This window comes from Podarcis vaucheri (genome assembly GCF_965113315.1).
Source record: "Podarcis vaucheri genome assembly, chromosome: 15".
Classification (NCBI taxonomy): Eukaryota; Metazoa; Chordata; class Lepidosauria; order Squamata; family Lacertidae; genus Podarcis; species Podarcis vaucheri.
The window spans coordinates 15,426,425-15,449,718 of NC_138753.1; the positions used below are offsets into that span (position 1 = coordinate 15,426,425).

The 23,294-nt window shown below is 47.2% G+C and overlaps 1 protein-coding gene across 3 annotated transcripts in view; it reads left to right on the top strand.

Moving 5' to 3' along the window:
- Positions 1 to 1,079: 1,079 nt before the first annotated feature.
- Positions 1,080 to 23,294, top strand: part of MTMR4 (myotubularin related protein 4) — a 46,996-nt gene continuing 24,781 nt past the window's right edge. For 2 of the 3 annotated variants that reach the window (XR_014214130.1, XM_082201361.1), the window contains exon 1: positions 16,839 to 17,040. Coding sequence is in view for 1 of the 3 variants with exons in the window: in XM_082201361.1 (XP_082057487.1) it covers positions 16,996 to 17,040 (45 nt within the window). In the remaining 2 variants the exon portion in view is untranslated. Of the gene's footprint in view, positions 1,180 to 8,784; positions 8,848 to 12,183; positions 12,236 to 16,838; positions 17,041 to 23,294 lie in introns of those variants that run through there. The other variant, XR_014214129.1, reaches the window with a different exon arrangement.

The following is a 23,294-nucleotide window of genomic DNA, read 5'->3' on the forward strand; positions in this document are numbered from 1 at the left end:
GTCCTGATGAATTTGGGAGCATCTGCATACAAAGTGCTAAATCATCAAGCACCCATCCCTTGCTAGGCTAATATTCATGAAATATTAGCTTATTAAGTTCCTCAGTCATTATCATCTTAATCATTTCAATTACGTACATGATTTCTCTAGGGATTTTTTTTTTAAAAAAAGTATGTGCTAATACTATAATACTGTAAATTTATGTTTAAATTATATTGAAAGTTGCTTGGAGACCGCTGAATAACAAGAATAGTAATAATATAATAATAGAATCACAGAAGTGTAGCGTTGGAGGGATCCTCAGGGGTCATCTAGTTCAGCCCCCTGCAAGAATAATAACAACAAATAATTAGCATTATTACAATTGCTGAATACCCGTTGTTATTACTGCAGCTATTGCGTTATCTGAACTCACACCAGGGTTCATGCCTCCTATTAATATGCAAATAAACGAGGGCACGAGCCCCACCCACGGAGGAGCCCCCACCTGGAGGGCAGAGGTGACAAAGGAGAAAGGGAGCGCCATTCTCACGCGTCCACGTGCTCCGATTGGTCCAGGCAGAGCAGCGCCCCGCCTCGTCTTTTGATTGGACTGAAATGGAGGCGTTGCAGGGGCGTGGCGAGGAGGGCGAGCGGGCGTGGCCAATGCTCGGAGGCGCTAAAATAGTTCCGGAAGCGCCTGCCCGCCGAGAGCCTCCCAGGCGCGCCTCCCCGTTTCAGCCAATCAGCCGGCGCCTCACTTTCCTCCTCCTTCTCCTCCTCCCTTTCTTTTGACAGCGCCGAGCAGAAAACGGACGTGGGCGCGCCTTTTTCTCTTTTTCCCTGCTCCCCATTGGGCAGCAGGAAGGACGCGCTGTGATTTCTCATTGGCCGCCGCGGCCCGCCCTTTCCCATTCCTGCGCGTCCCTCCCCCTCTTTTATGTCAGGCAAGCGGACAGGGAGGGCGGAGAGCTGCGCAAGGGCCGATCGACGGGAGGGGCGAGCCAATCGGGGCCTTGCGCGCCGCGAAGCGCCCGCCCCCTCCCTCAAGGCGGGGCGAGCGCGTGCCTCGGGATTGGCCCTTCACGGCGTTCGCTGATTGGCTGCGTGGCGGGAGGGGGCGCTGCGAGGCCGGTGGGCGGGAGCGGCGCGCGGCGGCAGCTGAGGTGGGAGCAGCGCCGTCGGGAGGGAGGAGCGCAGGTGAGGAGACCCCCGCCGTCGCGCCCCCGCCCCGGCCCCGCCCTGAACCGCCCGCCCCGGCCCCTCAGTCGCAGCTGGCCCACGGGGCAGGCGGGCCGGGTGCAAAGATCGCAGCAGGCCCGCAGCAGGCCGCGCCTCAGGCGTAGGAGGAGGCCCAGCCCCAGCGCCGCCTGCCGCCAGTGGGCACGGAGGGAGGGAGGGGCCTCCACATACACACACACACACCTCCACACCCGCGCCAGGCCACGCCTCTCCCTGGGAGCCCCCTCTCTTAAGCCCCGCCCACTTCTGCCCTCTGCACATGCTCAAGGGGTGTGCGTGTGTGCGGAAGTGCTGGTCGGCACAGTAGGCTTCGTCCTCCTGCGAAACGGGTTACATTTCCCCTCCCTTAAGAGCATGGGCAGAGTGATTTCTCCACCCACCAACGTTTGCACTGGCAGTTTCTTAAGATGCATCTGCAGCCCCCTCACTCTGACCATGTGCCGAGTGATTTCTCTCCCTCTTACCCCTCAACAGGCCTACTACCTGTTTCTAGGAAGGCTCTGTAGTCCTTACTCTGAGCATGTGCAGAGTGATTTCTCCCAGCACCCCCAGCATGTGCAGAACGATTCCTCATTTTCTCTCTCTCATCCTCCTACTAAACTGGTTATATCCCTTTCCTCTAAGCACATGCAGAGTACTCCCCCCAGCCAACTCTTCTCTTGTCAGTTTGTAAGGAGCAACTGTAGCTATCCTTTTCCAAGGGAGGTTTCTGGACTCCCGACCCTCTGCAGCCAGCATAGGGCAGTGATTAAGGGTGATGGGAGGTGTAGCCCAAGAACATCAGAAGAGCCTGTGTCTGGATCAGGCCAAAGGGTGTCGCTTTAATCCAGCATCCTGTTTCCCACAGCAGCCAACCAGATACCCCAAATGGGAAGCCTGGAGGGTCACAGATGGTCCCTGTCCACAGTGGCGTAGCGTGGGGGGTGCAGGGGGGGCCGGGCGCAACATCTGGGGGGGGCGCGCTCACACTCGCAGCTCTCTGCCCCCTGCTAAAATCCACGGGTTAGGGGGTGCAAATTACTTGCCTTGCCCCGGGTGCTGACAACCCACGCTACGCCACTGCCTGTCCATGCAGTGATCAGCTAAAAGGAAAACTGATTCTCATATGACTCAGCCTTATGGCAGCCTGATGTGCCCTCCAGATGTTTTGGACTCCAACTTCCATCAGCCTCAGCCTGAGCGGCCTTGCTCCCATCAGCCTCATCATCACATGGCTGTGTTGGCTGAGGCTGATGGGAGTTGTAGTAAAAAAAAAAGTCTTGAGAACACTAGGTTGGCAAAGGCTGATATACATACAGAGACATTTGCCTGTTGGTTCTAGAATGCCACCAATACCAGGCCCCAAATCTCCAAGTGTCCCAGCTCCAGGGACTCTGCCTGTCCTGGGCACTATTCCAACATCATGGGAGAAAGTAGAAGGGGCAGAAAGATTGGGGAGAGATGTTGCCCCATGTTCTTTGGAAATGTCTGGCTTTACTTTGCTTTTAATGGCCCATAACCATAGCTGTCAACTTTTCCCTTTTCTTGCAAGGAATCCTATTCGGAATTTCCCTTTAAAAATGGGAAACATTGACAGCTATGCCCATAACCCCTGCCACTCTTGCCCCAAATACCACTTGGAGTGGGTGCTTGGGTGCGGAGGGTGAAAGCAAATTTAGCAGATGGATTCACAGTCTGGGTTTATTTGGTCTCCAAGCTTAGGATTGGTTTGGCTCCCAGCTGAAAGGGGTGCAAACATTCAAAAAAAATAACCCATGGGGCTTCTCTCAGTTTGGAGGTAACACTGGGGTGGGGGACATCTGTGGCCCTCCATATCACCCCCAGCCAGCATGGCCAAGAGTGGGGGCTGTTGAGAACTGTAGTCCAGCAGCATCTGGAGGGCCAAAGGCTTCCTACGCCTGCCCTAAGGTTATTTCTTAAAGCAAGTAGAGCTCATGTCTCTTTTGGTCCTAGAAGCTACACCATGTCCATGGCACACAGAATTCTGAGTAAGCCCCAAGATGGAGGGAGAAGGTGTTTTGCCAAGCAGGCATGGGTTCCATTGTTTGGTCTCCCCCACCCCCACGCCCCATACATTTAAATATGTTACCTCTCACGCTCAGCATGCTCAAGGCAGTTTTGCAATGTAAAATAGTAGCTTTTGATTAGGACTACAAGTTTTAGGTGATCAGTCTTTAAGCAATCCATTGAGAAAACATTCGATTGAGTCCCAGTTAACTAGGCCACACTTTTAAATAGTTAACTTTTAAAAATAATTTTCCTTAATGTTTGTGTGAAGCTTGCTGATGTCTTTTTCAGAAAGAAACATTTTTCCCTCAGAGAAGCGAAGGCCTGTTGTGATATGATTATTTGCACTCCACTGTTTAAAAACAATGGGGGTTTGTTGTTGTTCTAAACCGTTATTTTATTTGTATGCAAATTTAGGCAGATTTAATTGAACAGAAAACATTTAAATGGCAGTTCTAAGTTTGTTTACTCAGAAGGCAGCCCCACTGTGTTTAGTGCTGCTGCTTACAGCTGAAAAGATGAAAAAAGAAAGCTAGCGTGTCAGGGTAAATGCCTCCTTTTTCCAGGGGATGATGTTAGTTTGTGCATGAAGGAGTAGTTGGCAATGTGAGCTCCTCACATTTGCTGTCTGAAGTGATGGGGTACCAGAAAACAATATTTTGTCATTCTCCTCCTCTCCTGTTTGTGAGAACTAGACCATGGCTAACTGATTGAAAAATACATGTTTGTATATTTCATATCACCACCATAATCGCTCCTGTTACTGATAATATTACTACACACACACACACACACCCCTTTCATTTCAAGAAGAAATACTTCATGGTGCAAGTACAAACAGGAGTATAAGGAACAACCAATATCTACATTCTGCATGCACCCAGAGACTTCTTTTCACTTGTTGTAGGGTTGAGCTGATGCTGTAATGTCACAGGAAGCTAGCTGATACCAGAGCAGCGCTCTGTCTCACCTGATATAGTGTCTGCTGCTGTTGTCTGGCAGTTTTGGACTGAGTCTTTTACATCATCTCCTCCCTGATACCTTCTAACTGGAAATCTTGGGGGATGAATCTGGGACCTTCTACTTCCAACACTCAGCAGTACCCCCTACCCTTGTACCCTTGTGCAGGTAAACTGTGACACACACTCACCCTTACTGGTGCAAATTATCTGTGGCTTAATGAAGGCCCTGTGGTGTGATGAGGGTGCACCGTGTGCTCACTTTCCAAAAGGAGAGGACTTGAAAGCACTCCCTCCCCGTTTCCTTCCTCAATCCTAGATGCAGCTGTGTGGGAGGGATACACTGTACACACTGTGAGGTGCTTCCACTTTCACTCTGCCATTTAATACACTCTTGGATTGAGCTACAACATTAAAGGGAGAGGCCAAGGCCTTCAGAATATGTGTCTGTGAGTATGAGTTTAATTTCTAAAATCAGTGGTAGCTGGTCGGGCCACATGCCAACGGTCCCCCAGGCATGAGGGATGTGGGGTTTGTACGGTTGCCTGCTCAGCGATGATTCAGGGAAATTGCTTCATATTCTTAGGGGTGCTTTTGCTATCACTCTGGCAGCTTTTACTTCGTGCGTTCCAGGTCTGATTCCATAGCGTTCAAAACAGATTCTAGGGTGGGGTCTGACTCTGTGTGGGTGTATGCAGAACTCTGTGCTTATTTTCTAAAATGTGAAGTACTTGGAAACGACACAGTGGAATCCTTGCCTCTAAACACAGATATGTGCCTGGGGCTAGCTGTATTTCTTGCGTTTATGAGGGAAAGGGTTCTTATTATCGTTCAGGGATGACCTTTTATTATGAGAATTATACAACTGGTAGACTGGAAGGTCCTGAGTAGGCAATTCACATGCATCTGATGAAGTCTGCTCTAGTCCAGTAACATTTTTGCCACAATAGATCTGTTTTGTTTGTTTGCTGTAACATACTCTCTCTCACACACCATAATGTATTCTATATTCTGTTTCCAGTTTCTTAGCAGAACCTTCTGAATAATCCTGATCTGGCCTTACCAGATCCTTCACTTCCACCTGACTTCCTTATCCCAACATCACTATTTATTGCCATCGTCCACCCTGTCTTGTCCAGCTGTCAGGCTGTGCTGTTTGTTTATTATTTATTTATTTATTTGTTTATTTATTTACTTGCATCATTTATCTCACCCAGATAATTTATCTGGATGGTGAACAATACATTCTACAAGCCATGGTGGTTTGTGTGTGGGGACGGGGGCAGCAGGGGGGGAGGACTTCACAAGCAAACAAATAATCAAAATAAAAAATAGAATTAAAGCCACGAGTAACAAACTTTATAAAGAGTATTAGAAAGCACTAAAATATGAGTTTAAAATGCCCGGAAAAATAAAAAGGACTTAACCTGGTGCAAAGAAAGGATCATAGCATGGGTGCCAGGAGAGCATTCCTGGGAAGACATTGTGGAATGTGGCACCACCACTGAAAAGACCCTTTCTCCAGTAACCACCCATCACGCTTCCTCATCTAGCAGGCTGCTCAGAGAAAAGGTATGAGTGGATAGATGTGGGAGGAGACAATCTTTCAGGTAACTTGTCCCCAAACTGTTGGGGCTTTAAAGGTTAAATCCAGCAGATTGAAATGAGCTGGGCACCAGAACATCTGGAGAGGATGTTTGTCCCTTGGTATGCTTCTGTGCATCTCTTGTCCTAATCCCCGATGGATGTGTGTGCATGATTGTGATTATTCATTGGTAAGTGGAAAGCCTGTGCTTGCAGTGGCGCTCCTTCGTACTTCACATGTTCTGTTATTGAATCTGGATGTTCAACCAAGATCCAGAGTTGTGCATGAAATGAGTCTTGTGTGCAATTTTTTTTACATTATTTTAAACACTTGAAAGTTTGAAATCCCATCTCAAATAAAATTCATCTTCTACGCTTTGATAAATTATGCTGTTTTTCCAGCTCACATGAATTGCCCCAAGCAGCTTACAATTCATATTTTAAAAGCAATCAAACACAATTAGAAGATAAGATATACGCAACACAAACATTCCAGGAGGAAAAGAGAAAGAGAAGGACATGTCTGTTTTATCTATTGTAGTTTTCATATCCACCCTTAGTGATGTGTCTTCATGGAATCTTCTTGAAGGAAACACAGCCAATCTTCCTTCATATTACAAATGGTTCACTAATATTCTTTAAGTAGTCCAGCAAATGACCCTGCAAAAGCCACTTGCCCAGCTGCCCATCAACCACTGGAAATCATTCATAGCATATTGAAAACTTGAAAGGAAAAAAGGGGCATGTCTCTTCCAGTTTGTAAGTCTTAAGTTTTCACTTCCTGGTCATCTGGAGCCAATTCCTGTGACTCCTGTGGACATGCTCCAGCTTGAGAACAGCTTTTTGGTGAATCAGATGTTCAGTGGGGCCTCTAAATTTCTTTTTACTGTGCCAGTGCCTGTTGATATGATGAGTATGCCTGTTTCTCTACAGCAGTTGAAGTTGGCCCAGTATTCCATTTTTAATTAATAGGTTTTTGTATCGTGCCGTCTGCTTGTAAGTTCACTTACCTGGAAGTGCCTTACGTATCAAGGCAGTGCATTTAGTATTGAGCTGAAAGTAGTGTTGACACCTCAATCGCACATGTTTCAAATGAGCCGGCCACCACAGGTAACAGCTTGTCTCTTATAACAAGGATTTAACAGTCAAGGTATTTGAAAGGGTTTTTGTCATCCACACTGATCTGGACACACTGGGAGAGCATAATTAATCTTTGCCTATGAAGATAAGCAGTGCTGTGGCACCTTAAAAGCTATGTGGCTTCTTGTGGTGTGGCCTTTCTTAGGTTGGAGTTGGTTCCACCAGATGCATCAATTTAGATTTGCAATCTGGATTTTCTTTCTGCACCTTTTAATCTTCTGCTGTATCAGGAGACGAAGCAGCCATCCAGGTTTCTCCTGCATGGTTTCCCACCCCCAGGCCCCAGTCCTGTTACACTTGCCCCCTCCCACATAGCTGTATGGCACACAGAAAGTCTTGCTCCATATGGCAGGCTGAACAACACAGCCGGGGTGGGGGGTGGAAAGAGATAACAGGGCTGTCTGCCTCATTTCCTTATTCAGTGGTAGATTTTAAAGGTGCACAGGGAATCTCTAGGCTGCAGCCTAACAACCCTCCCTGGTGAGCCACATTAAAAATAAAAATACATTGTGAAGCTGGTAAAGCTACAGAAAGGTACAACCAAAATGATCATGGGGGGGGGGTAGGCTGAAGGAGGAAGAGGGGTCGATATGGCAGAGATGGGGTGCAGCATTTTCAACCCCAGGGCCTCATTCCCTTCAGGACAACCTTCTGAGGTCTGCATGCCAGTGATGGGCAGGGCCAGAGGCAAAAGTGAGCAGAGCAATGAATGCAGATTTTACCTTTGTGCAGTAGGCTAGTTTCTGCACACACTCCCACACCCTTCTCTGCTTTCCGTTCAGGTAAGCATGATTGGCGTTCAAGGAAACATTCCAGCCAGGTAAAAACACTCAAAGAAGGATGCAAAGCAGGGGTTCAACCTGGGGTCTGTTCTGAGGACCAAACACAGGGGGTCAGAGGACTGCATTTGGCCTCAGGCCTAAAGCTCCCCACCCCTGGCTTATGGCAATTAGCCATAGTGGTTGTATGGAACCTCCATGTTTAGAGGGAGTCTTTTACTGTATGTTAGTTCTTGGGGAGCAACAGCAGGAAAGGGCTGTCGCCCTCATGCCCTGCTTCCGGACTTCCTGGAAGCATCTGACTGGTCACAGAGAAACGAAATATACGCCTAGGCTGAACCTTGGTCTGATTCTGTTCTTACGGAATTGGAAAGCTTTGCATATTGCACTCACACACTGATTATGGTATACTGGGGGGGAAATAACGCAATGAGAGCTCAGTAAAATGGGACTTTTGTCAAACAGGCAAAACACATCCTGACAGAGGAAGCTGTAGGTGTGAAATCTTTATTTGGCCTTAATGTTTGCTGGAGCATCAAGGCATGACCATAAAAAGTTGATGTAGCTTCAAATGAACAGCAGCTCTTTTTTGATGCAGAGGGAAGGTACCTCAATTATAATCTCGTCTGACCCATTATTTCATGAGAAGTAATGTCAGATTTCTTATTCTTGGTTCTGCAGTTTCTTATTTAAACTTCCTTGATTTTTCTTTTTCTTTTTGGTTAACTTTGGTAAAGTTATGGACAGATTGGCTTGAATGTTTGTGGTAACTGAATTGCTTGGGGAGAGATTTGTTTGTGCCGACGCATCAACCAGGAATTTAAGAAGCTGCTTTATAGTGAGCGAGACCATCGGCCCATCCGGGTATAAGGCGGTATATAAATTCAATAAATAATAATAATCTAGCTCAGCACAGGGCAGCTTTACGGCATCCAGTTTGCTGGGCTCTTCTTTTCTTAAACCAGCTGGAGTGTTTCAACAGTGAAGGGAGTTGGTGTGGCATGATTTATTAGGGAGATGCAAGGATAAAGCTGTTGTTGTCCTTTGGTATTCTTCCCCACTCCCTTGATTTCCATTCACTTTTCTTCCCCCAGGAAAATGTCTATTTCCAGTACAATCGGACGCCTGCGAAGCGAGGAAGATTGAGACTTTGCAAGGTACTTTTAATGGCTAATGTCTTCAGTTCTGCGTTTCATTTCTGCATTTGCTGAACAAAGACCCAGGTATAATTTCTCCTAGCATGTTGTAAATTAGCTCCATTTCCCTTGATCTAGGCATTAAGTGGCAAGCAATTATTGGTTCATCTTTTGGGGTAATATTTGAACTTCATCATTGGTAAGGGTAGAAGAAATATCCTGCTGGGAAATCCACTTGCACAGAAAAAGCATGCCTGTCCCAATGTCTGCATGGGTGTCTGTCAGATTGTTAGCCCAAGATCAGGGATTGTCTCTTCACTGATATTTATAAACTGCTGTGGGAGGGTTTTTTTGGCTGAAAAGCGGGATAAAAATGCTAATGCTCATAATAATATGACTACACTGCCAGTTTTTTATTCATTACATTTACATCTGATTTCCCCCCCACAATGGATCTTGAGGTGTTAGAAAGCAGCTTCCCAGGCAGTCTCTCATCCAGGCAACAACCAGACCTGGATCTGCTTAGCTTTTCACAAGGTGGCTGCATCATGTGCCTTCAAGCCACACGCTGCCTTGTTGGAGTAATTTTGTGCTTCAAGCACAACCACTTGAGAGTTCATATAGCACAGGTGAAAGTGCCTGAGTCCCTGTTTACATTTATAACCTAAATGTAGGCCAGAACTATGTCAAATTTGATTTGGCCTGTTGCAGTGTGCTGTTGTTAGCAGGACCAGTGGTCAGGGATGTTGTAGTCCAACAACAGCTGGGGACCCAGGTTTCAGAAACACTGGCTTATATTGAATATATCCAGGGACTGGCACAGGCACCATCAGAAGTGCTTCTTTTGTGAAATGTATCTCGCTTCCAGAGGCTACATTTCAAAGTGTTTGAAAACTACAGCAAACATAAGAAGTGTGTAATTATTATAAAAAAGGGGAGCCAGAACCCAGCTATAAATGAAACAATAAATCTGCTCATACAGTTTATCTCACATACACACACACACACACAATTGCATAATAGGTAGAGTCTGCATATTTGGAGAAGGTGTTGGGTGTGGTTGATATGTCAGATGGGTCCAGTCAGCCTCTCTGTGATTGATTAGGAGGCTGGGAGGCTTCCTCTTTTCCCAGCATGTTAAAAACATAAGAAGAGCCCTGCCGAATAAGGCCAGTCTGTGTTTCATCTGGTCCAGCATCCTGCTTTCAAATAGATGCTTCTATCAAGTCCACAGTCATAAAGGCAAAAGCCCTTTCTCACTGTTCCCTAGCCTCCAGAAACTGGTAGTCAGACATGCACTTCCTCAGAACATATATCCATATATACACCATGATTAAAAGCCTTTGTGGAAATCTCCCCTAATTTGCCTAAAGCCCTTTGAACATAAGAAGAGAGAGAGCCCTGCAGCTGGATGAAACCAAAGGCCCTTCTTGTCCCACAGCAGCCAATAAGATGCCTCCAAGAAACTCATCGGCAGGGTAATCAAACAAGTTGCTCTTGCAGCAACCAGTATTCATAGATAGTCTGCCTCTGAATGGGGGAGTTCAGTTTAGTCATTGGCAAGTGATAGCTGTCTCTCAGTCCATGAATTAGTCTCATTTTCATACAACCTCACAAGGCAGCCATCTCTGCACACTGTGGTGGCCATGAATTCCATGTTTTGCATCATTTGAAGAAATTTTCTTTCATATTGCAATTTTTCTGTAGCCCAGCCTTTCTTCTTTGGATAAATTTCTGGGGTTTTTTTTAGGTTGTATCATTGTTTTAAAAGTACAGTCGTACCTTGGTTTTTGAATGGCCTAGTTCTCAAACATTTTGGCTCCTGAACGATTGAAACCCAGAAGTGACTGTTCCACTTTTCGAACGTTCCTTTGGAAGACAAACGTCTGACGGGGCTTCTGTAGCTTCCGATTGGCTGCAGGAGGTTCCTGCAGCCAATCAGAAGCCGTGCTTTGGTTTTTGAACACTTTAGAAGTCGAATGGATTCTGCTCGGAAATTTTAAATATATAAAACAGTTTACAAATGGTTTTAAATCATCGATAAATATTTTGATATTGAATGTAATAACGTTTCAAGATGATTTAAAAAGGGATGTAGAGGTACAATCCTCCCAGCCCCATACTTGAACTGGTCAAGTATGAAACAATTTCCATGATAGTAAAAAAACCCCGCACCGCTACCCTTTCCTAGCTTGGTTTCTTTCAAATGCTTTGGACTGTGACTCACATCAGTCGTGACCAAAAAGCAGATGTCGAGTGCCAAGTATCTTGAAAAGAGAATCAATATTTCTCACAAGGTTACTCCAGGTCTGCACATAACAGACTGTATTTTCCCTGCTAATAGAATTTCCATTCTTGGCTTAATTTGTATAAAAGCCTTGCTTGATGTGGTGTCCACCCAGTGTTTTGCAGTCCAAATCGCCCTCAGCCAACATGCAGTCCAAAACCTCTGGAGGGTCCCAGATTGGGCAGGGCTTCGCTATGCAGATATGGAAAACTAGGATTGTTCCCCCTTAAATCCTAGTTGTTAGTAGTCTGGATGGCAAGACTGGCTGAGCTAGCATTGGGCAGGCAAGGGGTAGGGGCAGCGGTTCCCGAACTTTTTGGGGCCACTGCCCCCTTGATTTCATAAACCTAATGGGTTTGTACAACCTGCTAAGGAAGAGAATGATGCAATAACATTCAAAACAATTCATTGCACATTTATTGAAAATGCAATTAGAACTATTTTGTTTAATCAGTTCAACCAAACCTGATTCAGTGTTACCAGCTTTTCAAAGTTGATAGTCAAATAAACCTCCAGTGCCGCATCCCCACCTCTTAGCATTTTAGGTAATACTATTGCCTGCTTTGGAAACCACTGGGTTAGAGTGAACTGGGAAGCACCTCTTCATCACATCAGATTGAGACCAAAGCTTTTACATATACAAAAGGCACACAAAATACATTCTATAGTGGACAGTGATCTTCCCTTTGCTCCAAGGCACCCTCAAGTTTCCTCTAATGTTGCTTATCCGGGCCTGCAATGTCACGTTTCCATACCGGAAGCACCTGCTAGGAAGATAGACTAATATGTGGACTTTCTTCTACATGGATTGTAAAACGGTGGCAGGGGTGAGGGTTGCAGGATAGACATTCACTCTCCCTGTGTGCTTTCTGAGGAAGCTTTGGTACTTTGAGTCTGGGTGCAGTGCTCCTTGCCAGCCTCTTCGCATTCACACGGTTTGGCACTTGGTGTTTTTGTGTCAAGGAGCATATGAAGGAGGCCTTTGTGACAGCAGGCCCAAGCCACCATTGCTTCTGGTTGCAGCCAACACATCCAGTTCCTACACAGGCTTCCTTTTCTCAAAAATATAGGTGGATCTTCAGCAGCTCCGGAGAGAGAACCGACATCTGGAGAATGACCATGGTGAGTGGGCTTTCTGTTCTGTTTTGCCTTGTCTCCATCTCACTCTGCTGCGGATTTGTTTTGAGGTTCGCTCTGGTGGTGGCTGGAGGCTGCTGGTTCTGTGCCTGTATGGCTTCTGCAATAAGAGCTGAAGGATGCAGAAATGCTGTGCCGAGGGCTAAGGAGAAGCTGATCTGAGATCAAGTGCTGCAGAATGGAGGCGGCTGCAGCATGCTTCTCTTTGGGTAGGAAGGTCTTGCCCAGCTTTCTTGCTGCAGTCATTTATGGAGGGACATGATCCCTCTTTAAAGAGCTTGGGGGGCAGGAAGGGCAGGTCAGCCTCTACCTGGTTTCATGTGGCTGGAGTCCAGAGGGAATGTCTGTGTGGTGGGGAGAAGCTGAACTGAGTGGGGAGAGGAAAGAAAAAGGGGAAAGAAAAGTCCCTTGCAAGTGATCAGTTCACATGTCTTGGAAGGGGGGGGAGAGAGGGGTGGCCCCACCCACTGCCACCTTTGTTCTGCCCACTGCCAGAATGCTTCTCTCCACATAAAAATGACCCACACCCCTTGCTTGACTGTCTTTTTAAGACAAGATGTAGGGGGAGACCAGGGGGTGACGAGTAGAGGGCTTGGGAGGGACAGCTTTCTGCCCAAGGCCTTTAGAAGGAGGACCCTAGAATGTCAGCCTGTGGGCAGGACTCGTTTTCTATCCTGGTACAGCCCTTCTCTAATTTATAAGTGCCTAGCCAATAATAATTCTTCTATTCTTAGGCCAGCTAGAAGCAGATGTGCAGGCTTCTTTGCTGCTATTCCCTGACCCGTACAATCGGACCCTGTTTTTATGTGTTTGAATCCCTTGAATTCCTGGTTTTGTTTTTTTAAAAATATACTTTTATATTATTGTTTTATTGGTTTTTACTGTGTGTTTTAGTGATATTGTTGGGTTTTTTACATTGTATTCTACTTAGAACATTTTCAACTATCAAGTGGTTTATGAATGCTTTTAAATGAAATAAAAAATGAAAATTTTTACTGTCCTGAGATCACAGGCAGGAGGGGAATAGCACAGGTTTTTCAGAGATAAGGTCCCAAGATAAGGCTCTTGGCATCTCCAGATCTTCTGTTCCAAGCTACATATGATGTTAATCCCGTGGTCTGCTTTTTAGTGGCGGTGTAGGCTTTCCAATAAAGTTGGGGTGATTAGGAGTTCTAGATCAGACCCTAGCATGTGGAGGAAGAAAGGGCTTTAACCCTTTGCCTTCTGCTCTCAGTCCTGAAGGGGCTCCTGTGCCTGCTATTTGCAGCTGGGGAGCTCCCATTAGAATAAATGGCAGGCGGGAAGGGAGGGATTAAAGCCCTCCCCACCTCCTATAGAGTTCTAGTCCAGACCAATGCTGGCTGTTTGTGATGAAGGAACCTGCCACTCAAGGGCAAACTACCTGATGGATGCCAGGTATAGTTTGGTGTTCAGGTAGCCAAGCTGGGAGCAACCCCTGCCTCAAGGCCTCTGTGAGCCACAGGTGAGTGGAGATGGCTGCAGGTGGTGAGGACAAGTGAATTGATCTCTTCTAGCTGTAGAGGAGCTAGAAGAAGCACACTAGAAGTGGCATCTGCACACGTATGTGACGTCCCGCCCCCGCTGCCCCCGGTGACAATGTAGGCTAGCTGTTGTCTAGTGGAGGGTCATACAGTGGTGCCCCGCAAGATGAATGCCTCGCAAGACGGAGAACTCGCTAGACGAAAGAGTTTTCCGTTTTAGAGGTGCTTCGCAAAACGAATCTCCTATGGGCTTGCTTCGCAAGACGAAAATGTCTTGCGAGTTCCTGCGGGTTTTTCCCCCTCCCCCCTTTTTCTAAGCCGCTAAGACGCTTATCAGCTGATCCGATAAGCTGATAAGCCGCTAAAAGCCGCTAATAGCGCTAATCCGCTAATCCGTCAATGGGCTTGCTTCGCAAGACGAAAAAACCACTAGACGAAGAGAATCACAGAACGGATTCTTTTCGTCTTGCGAGGCACCACTGTATTAGAAGTATGGGTGTGTTTTGATAGAAACTTAATGAAATGGCCTTCATCTGTATTTGGCTGGATAGCTTTCACTTTCATTGCATTTGAACAACTGCTAGGCACAAGCCCCGGTTACCTCTGACATGAGGGAGCTCTTTTTCTATTGTGCTTTGACTTGTTGTTGCTTTAAATTGTGATGGTATTATGATTCTTTGTAAGGCGGCTTACAGCAATCCAGGTACCTCAAGCAGGAAGCCACTGTCTAGGGTTCTTTAGTGAGGTAAAACATGAATTGAGGTGAAACGGCATGTCTACCTTACGTTCCTAAAGTTCCTGGAGATGTTTTATAGAAGCCTTACCTTTCCTGGGCCCAGCTGTGATCCCAGGCCAGTGCCACCCCCTTCCCAGTCAGTTCCTCCTACACTCTGGCAAGGCTCCAGGACCTGAAATAAAAGCAGTTGGGGGGTGGGAGTGTTTGCAGAGAGAGCCAGTAGGCTGGTAAGAGTTCAAATGAGACAAATTGGAACCGCTTCAGAGGAGGGCAAGAAAGAAGGTCACTGGCATGGAAAATAAGTCTGATGGGGGAAAGATTGAAGTGACTGGGAATGTTCAGCCTGGAGGAGGGTAGGCAGAGGAGGGAACTTGAGTATAATTTTCAACCCCCTGAATGGCTGTCCCAGAGAAGAGGACAAGCATTTGTCCTGGTAAGAACAGCTTGAGGAGTGGTGGGCTCTCTCCCTTGTTGGAGGCCTTCAAGGAAAGGCTGGATAACTAACTCTTGGGGATTCCCTGAAGCATCTCCAGCGGATAGGTGCTTCTCCAGTTCTTAGAGGAGATTCCCTTTTCCAGTAACCCATTTCCCCTGCATATATATGCCCCACTCCCACCTTGAAAGAGGCAAGCAGAGAGCTGCGAATAGGACTGTTGCATAACACCTAGATTTGTCCTCAGCACTAGGCTTGCGTTGCTTCGTGCTGGGGCAGGACCCTAATTCCCAAGTAAGCAATGCCTGATCTAGCAGGGGACCTGGAGAGGAAATAACAAGGCAGAACCAACATAGTCCTCTAGTTATGTCAGCGGAGGACTCAGGCTGCTTAGCAACATCTTGATCTTCTGCCCAAGTTCTACCATTATTCAGCATTTAACCGATTGCCGCTAAGGTAGGCTGCAATAGAATCCCTGCCCCCCAGATTGCCCCATGCAGAAGAATTGTGGTGCTTTTCAGTTTGGGCAGAGTTAATCTTTGAATAGGTGGGGTTTAAAAAGTGTCATATTTTGCCTGGCTTTTTTCCTTTATTTGGGCTATTTTTAGATGTTTTGTAGTTATAACCTACTTGATTGCTGACAGTGTGTGCTGAGGGCTCATGGTCCCAATAAATTTAAGAAGAGGATGGTATAGCTAGCATGTTGTTCTCCAGAAATGGGAGGGGCATCTACTCCTGAGCATCTGACTGAGGAGCTTAAGGTGGTTTGTCACCCTCTCACAGAATGTGGCTTTGTTAGTTCAGAAATCCCACCCCCACCCCCTGGCAAGGTTCATAGGTTAAGGGAGCAATTATTTGTTTGTTTTATTTATCATTGCATTTTTATCCTACCGTTTTCTCCGTGGAGCTCAAGGTGGCTTACTTGATTTCCCCCCTCCCCATTTAATCTCCATAACAACTCTGTGAGGTTGGTTAGGCTGAGTGGCAGGTCACCCCCATTGAGTTTCATGGCTGCGTGGGAATTTGAACCCTGATCTCCCAGGTCCTAATCCAACACTCGAACCTCTACACCCCGCTTGCTCTCTCTCTTGTGCTCTCACCCCCACAACAGCTACTGCTTTCCCCCCTAGCTTGTGACAAAACAAGACTCCCCTTGTAGTCTTGCATAAGAGGTCGGGCTTGGGCAGCTGTCCCCTCAGCTTCCACCACCTGTCCAGAGAACCCCTCTTCTCATGCAATCAGTGCAGTGATACCTGGGGGATTCCCCCCCCCCCATTTTGAGCTGACTTTGTTGCCCAGCCTCCCTTGGGTGCTGAAGGAGGCAGCTCCTTTGGGGCCAGAGCGAGGTCTAAGCACACTCCCTCCTTTCCTTGCTTTGGCCTGAGTCTCTTGTGTTGTTGTGCCTTATTGCGGGGTGTGCGTCTTCCGGAGATGTCAACCATGTAGTCTTTGGATCCTAGCCAGAGGAGACTGCAGGCCCCGGGTAGCCGTGCAGCAGAGCTGGCAGGTACGGCAGCGGCATGCCCCTTTTCTGCTCTCCTGCTGCTTGGCTGTCCTGCATGGACTGGACGTGAGCTCCGAGCGGAATCCTGGCCGGGTCTTTCTCCTGCCGGAACACACAAAGCCAGGCTGCCGCTGCCGCTGCTGCTATTGTTCCCTGTGCATTCCAGCACATGCCTCTTGGCCCCTTTCCTTTCCGCCCCTGTAGTCCCAGGACAAAGGGGGCGGGTAAGGGTTGCCGAGCCCAGAACCCTGCTGTAAGGGACTCCATTTTCTGTGCTTGGCTGTCAGGGAGTCCCCTGGCATGGCAGAGCCTCCTCTGGCTTCTATCGGAGAGAGGTGGAGTCTCTCTCCCTCCTCCTCCTCCTCCTCCTCCTCCTTCCTTCCCCTCCCCTCCATTGTCAGCAGCCACTGAAGCAGCCAGCGCACCTGCTCTGGCGGCAGCGGCGGCAGAGATGCTCTAGCCCTTTGCATGTCTTGGCGCGCCTGCCCGCCTGCCTGAGTCGTTAGGGGGGCAGGGGGAAGCGATGCCACTTGCCTGCCCCCGAGCCGGCGACCTCCCCGGGAAGCGACCATGACTCTACCGGGCCGTGTCTCATGCTCCATGCTCAACTGCTTTGTAAGTGGGTCTCTTTCCCCGCCCCCACCCCTTTTATTCTCTGTTCTGTCTGCCTACCTGCAAGGCTGCTTGTCAGTCTGGATTTTTCTCTTCGTGTCTGATATTGGGGGGGGGGCAGGCGGGAGGGGTAGGAGGTGTCTGGAAATGGAGCATCTTGTGAACTGCTTGTCTGAAGGCGTCTGGCCTTTCTGTACAGCTCTCTCTCAGCCTAGTACTTGGGGAGTGGCTCTGCTATCCCACCTCCAATTCTTCACTCTCACCTTGATCTGGTGGACACCCTGTCTCCCCCCCCCCAGCATTTACCTTATCCTCAGCTGGAGGTTAGAGGTCACCATTCCAACTGGGGTTGCAAAATGGTTGCATAGACACCCCCCGCCCCCCACTGAGCAAAGCAATAGGCGTCAAAGATGCAGGCAGGCAGAAGTTTGATTTCCTGCCTGGAAGGTGCATCCACCCAGCAAGAGTAAATCTCTCTTTCTGGTGGCTGTGGGTCCTCTTGCTTTGTACTTCTCTCTAGGTCATAGCCACATGGTGGCTGTTGAGGGGGCCTGGCTTGCTGAGACACCGGTCTTCCCCTTAGAATCCCCCTCTTCGTGTTGATTGATACCAGGAGAGGCTCACACTGACTGCTGCTTGGTTGCAGAGGGGAAATGAGAAGGCGGCCTGCTTCACGCCCATCTTCTGCTGTCCTCTGAAAGAGATTCCCACTCCCCACCCTTCATGAGCAGCAGCTGGCTGCAGCTCCAAATGCAGTTACTCAGCATGGCGGCACGGTAACCTCCCTCCCGGCTTCCTGAGTGCATCCTCCAGCCTGTTGTCTCTTGAAGGAGCTCTGATGGAAAGTCACTTGGACAGATTGTCCCCGAGAAGAGTAGAATGTGGAGCCAGCCCCAGGGGGGTGGGTGTGTATGGTGGTTCAGAAGCCAGTTATCGCCTTGTAGTATCATGCAGTACAAGTTGTGTAGCAGGGGTGCCAACTTGAGTAAAATATTGTAGGGGCCGAGGCAAGCCCCACCCTGCGTAATTGATCACATGATGTGGGGCACACACACCATTTGAATGGGAATGCCCATAAACTTTGTGGAGGCCCGGCCCCCCTTAAATATTTTATTGTTGGGACTGAAGCCCCCACGGCCCCTAGGAGTTGGCTCCTATGTTGTGCAGTTTTATATGTTGTTGTCCTGACTGAATGATGCTTTGTTATCACACACACGGATGCCTGTACCTTGCAGGTGTGTGTGTGTATATATGGGGAGGGCTGTTAGGTGTGCAAACATGATAATAGGTTAGTCCAGTGGGTCAAGTGCTTGCAGACATGGGGGCCTGTGCAGAATTAGGTGAATCACAATGTGCCTCTTGGCATTATTATGAAAATAGTTGCACACAGAGCAACATGGGGGAGGAGAGAGGAGAAGGCATTTCCTTCCCCTGAGAAGCTTGCAGCCTAATTTTACCAGGATGTGGTCCATGAAGGCACATATTATTGGTGTGGATCAGGGCCTGAATGGGAGACTACCTGGGGTGCCTAGGAGCATGTATTATCAGACCATTGGCCCATGTAGCTCACTGCTGTCTATACCGCTTGACAGCAGCTCTCCAGAGTTTCAGGCAGGAGTCTCTACTAATCCTATCTTCAGAGACTGGGGATTGAATTTGGGACCTTCTGCATGCAAAGCAGATGCTCTACTATTGAGTTTCCTTCCTTCCTCTGTGCACTGCCTTGAGTTCTGTGATAGAAGAAAGGCAGGCCCTCAATATAACAGATGATTTTCAGCCTTTGGGAAAGGATAACGGGGACAAAGTGAGCAAAATCAGCTAAGTGTGCTTGGACTTTCCCCAACTTGGTGCCCTCCAGATATACAGGGCTACAGCTCCCATTGGCCCCAGCCAGCACAGTTGTAGGATGCTGGTGCTCACATGAGTTGTATTTCAAAACAACTGGAGGGCACTAGGTTAGCGAAGGCAGTGTTAGGGAGCAGAATAAGGGTTTGTACCAAAAGCTTCTTGGAAGAGGTGGTGAAGGCTGGTATATCCTTGATCCATGTTGTGAGTGTGCATGTGCACATGTACCTATAGTTGGCAGTCGCCTAGCACTATCCATCCTGCAGTGGACATTGGTGTGTGTGTGTGCAGACAAGCCGGGATGAGGGTCATCCCAGTGCTAATTCTTAGGAATAGGGGAAGGGCAAGCTGGGGGGGGGGGGTTCAATTGCATGTATTGCATTTATATCCCACTCTTTTCTCCAAGTTGCTCAAGGTGGTGTACATTCTCCCTCCTCATTTAATTCCCAAACAACCCTGTGAGGTAGGTTAGGCTGAGATGCCCAAGAGGCCCAGTGGACTTTCTTGCCAAGTGGTGATTTGAGCCCTGGTCTCTCCCAAGTCCTACTTCAATACACTAACCACTACACAGCTCTGGCTGTATGGTTTACGGGAGCAGCCAATGTTTGCTGTGCCGTACATTGCACTTTGCACTTAGCACTGGCAAGCAAATGTTGAGGCCACTTTTTTTCAAAGCCATTCGGTGGTTTGTGCCAGTGGATTAATTTTTTATAAGCCTGTCTATAAAGATGTATGTCACAGAGAGAGCCTGATTTCATTTTGGATCCCAGAGTCCTTAATTTGTGGGGATAAGCTGAATTCCCATTGATATTTCTACCCATGTTCAGATTTTGCTGTTATAGTCAGGTCAAAGCGCTACCCACCACTGAGACCAAGATTGCTTGCCAGGTCCTATATGGGTGCCTAGACCACCTCCCTCTGCTATCATGGAATGACTTATGCATGAATTTCATTACTGGGCATCCTCTCCAAATTGTGTGCTGCCCCATTGAACACGACCACAGGTACGTGGTACATGACAACCATCCTCTGTCTTCTTCTGGCTCATGTGTGCACAATGACCATGAATGGCGCCAAGGATTGTTTGACACTTGGTTGTGGGAAAAAATATTCTGACTCAGAAACGATATTTCCTTATTTATTTAGCTAATTTTTATACTGCTTTGTACTTTAAAGAAGCCACTGAGGGGTTTACAGCATCTGAAAACCCCCACAAATAAGATAAAATAAAAGTTCCACATTTTAGCGCAGCAGAAAATGTAGAATTGTAGAGTTGGAAGGGACCAAAAGGGCCATCTAGTTTAACCCCCTGAAATGCAGAAATCACAGTTAAAGATAGATAAGTTATCCTTAAATGTCAATATAAACCAAAACAATAAATAGATGGAGGCTGTAATAACTACTAGCGGACCTGAAATACAGTAGAGACAACCAGCCCCATCTGCCAAATAGACAAGCTTTTATTTATAGGTAGCAGAAACACTCTCCTCTCTGCTCGCTCCCCACCTTAAGCTGGCACAAGAAGGGGGTGGGGGGAATGATACACTTCTCACCCCACCCTTGGAATTCCCTGCTGTCATCAGACAGCACCTCTTTGAGCACCAGTGAGGTGCAGTGTTTAGAGTGCTGGACTCTGACCTGGAAGACCAGGATCCGAATTGCCACTTGGCCACGAAGCTCTCGCTGGGTAGCTTTGGCCAGCCACTGCCTATCAGCCTAACCTACCGCACAGATGTGTTGTAGGGATTATATGAGGAGAGGGAGAACCATGTACACCTTCTCAAGCTCCTTGCAAGAAAAGGTGGGATATACATGTAAGAAATAAATAAGTTCCTACCCTGTTAAAAGCTTCGTTCAGAACTTGGGAGAAACTTCAGAGACTGCCTCCTCAGCCTCAAGACTGAGAAGGTAATAGCTCCATCTTGGCCTATATTTATCATGGGCTACATACACAGCCCTTTCTTTTTTTAGACTAGCAAAAAAAGAAGAAGTCATTTTCCAGGTATCTAATTTGAAGAACAGTATCTCTCTGGGAAACAGTGAATGCTCAGCCCCTGATTGAAGTTGCCTCTGAAGAAACTGTTAACTAGCTTCCCTAAAATATTTTTCTCCTTGTCCTATTAAACGTCTCCCCCCGCCCAATCACCACCACCTTCTCGGGGGAAGATAAAATGTGTGCTTGATAATAGGTGAAGCAGCTCATATTGTGAAGTTTGAAAGCAAGCAAAACCTAGTTTGGTTTATTTAGAAGAGCCTGGTGAACTTGAATGTCTCAGTGCTGAATTTCCAATGAGGGATGATGTCATTTTTCAAGGGAAGAAATTGTTTTAATGCATCCTAGAAATTCTGGTCTTTGTCAGTGTCTGAAGGCAGACCACAGTCATTTAGTAGATCAAGAATAGGTAAGGCTGTATGTCTAATTGGATCAGATGTTGGGGCATCCAGAATCAATATCTCCTGAGCTTAAAATGGATTTTTGTCATGGGGCCAAAACATTTTTGGGTGGGTGGGATAAATGCTTCAACTTCACAAGGCTTTCACATCATTAAAAAGCTTCTCCCATTTTAATTAAAACTAGTTTCACTGCAGTCTTCTTGAGTATTACTGTAGGTGGGTGGATTCTAGATTTGACCAATAGTATTGAAATATGTGAACATATGACAACTGCCTTTATGTGTCAGACTATCCTGGTATACATCAGGATGGAGATGCTCCCATGAACACAGAAAGCTGCTATATTCAGAATCAGGTTAGTGGTCCACAATTTCAGCTTCTCCCGACCTGCAGTTTTGGACTACAAATCCCATCTGCTCCAACCAACCTTCATCATGCTACCTGGGGCTACTGGGAATTGTAGTCTAACAGCTTCTGGAGAGCACCAGGTTGGGGGAACCTGATCTAGGCCAGTATGCCTTTTCTGACTATCAGTGGCTCCCCAAAGCCCCTAGCAGAGATTCATCCTGGCCCTGCTGCCTTATATCTGTAAAATGGTCATAGAACCTGAGACCTTCCAAATGCAAAGTGAATGCTCTGCCTCTGAGCTCTGGTCCCTTCCCAACATTTTAATAGGTTCCGTGCTAGGTCTGAAAACTCGGTACAGTGTCCATGACCCTCCCAGTCCAAGCTTTGAAACTGTGATGTGTACATGCGCCAGCCAGACCCAGGTCATGAGATAATATAAGAAAACCCTGGCTGCTGGGATCAGGCCAGAGGGGGTCAATCTAGTCCAGCATCCTGTTCTCACAGTGGCCAACAAGATGCCCCATTGTGAAGCCCACCAGCAGGACGTGTGGGCAGCAGTGCTATCTCCACTCATGTTCCTCAGCAATTGGCATTCAGAGGTCTACCAACTCAGACAGTGACGGCAGAACAAAGCCAGCATGGCGAGTAGCCTTATCCACCATGGATTTGTGTTATCTCCCTTTTAAAGCCATCAAAGCTGGTGGCTATGACTGCATCACGTGGGAGCAAATTTCATAGCTTAGCTATGTGCAGCTATGTAAGATGCCTTGGTTTATTGGTTTCTGGGGAAGAAGTTTGATCACCCTCCTGCTTTCTTCAGATTCTTCTTATGCTTCCAGTTGAGATGAGGGAACAAAACACAATCGGGAAAAGATCAGATGGAAAGGGTGGGGGAAATACCCTCCATTTCTATCTGATGGCCTTTCAGAGTGAAAATTAACTTTTACGACTGATAATGGCTGGGAATTGTAGCTCTGTGACAACTTTCAGCACCCTTAACAAACTACAGTTCCCAGGCTTCTTTGGCGGGAAGCCATGACTGTTAAAGGGGTATAAGGGTGCTTTAAGTGTATGGTGTGAATGGGGAGTCATACTGGCATTGACAAGGTCATTTCTAGCTTAAAAAAAAGTAACCTAACCTCAGGACTAGAAAGCCCACTCCTCCCCATTTCTTCATTTCTTACAAGAATTTATGCTGGTTCCTAGGAATTTGAAATATTTTCCACTTCTGGTAGTTCCTGACACTTAAAGACATGGGCATCCTTTGTGTAAAAAATGGGTTTAAAATAGAAGAAGGGTCCCTTCTCTCAAGAGACTGTGGAAAAATTATTTATTGTTCAGAAAATGCTTAATTCCCCATTTCTTTTGTGCAGATAATTTATGGGTAGATACCTTGAAAAAGGTGGGGGGCTTAACCACACAGCAGGCTTTATTTCATTTATTCATTTGACAGGATTTATATATTGCTTAATGAATTATTATGACCTCTAAGCTGTTTAATGGTCATTGCTTTGCACTGAGAGTCTGGGGCTATTGCGTTTCTGTTGATCACAGTGGCTTTGTAGAACCTCCATGTTCAGAGGCATTCTGCTGCAGGATTCCAGTTGCAGGTGACCCTTGCCTTTGCACACTGTTTATGGCCTCCCCCAAAGTGTCTTGCTGACCACTGG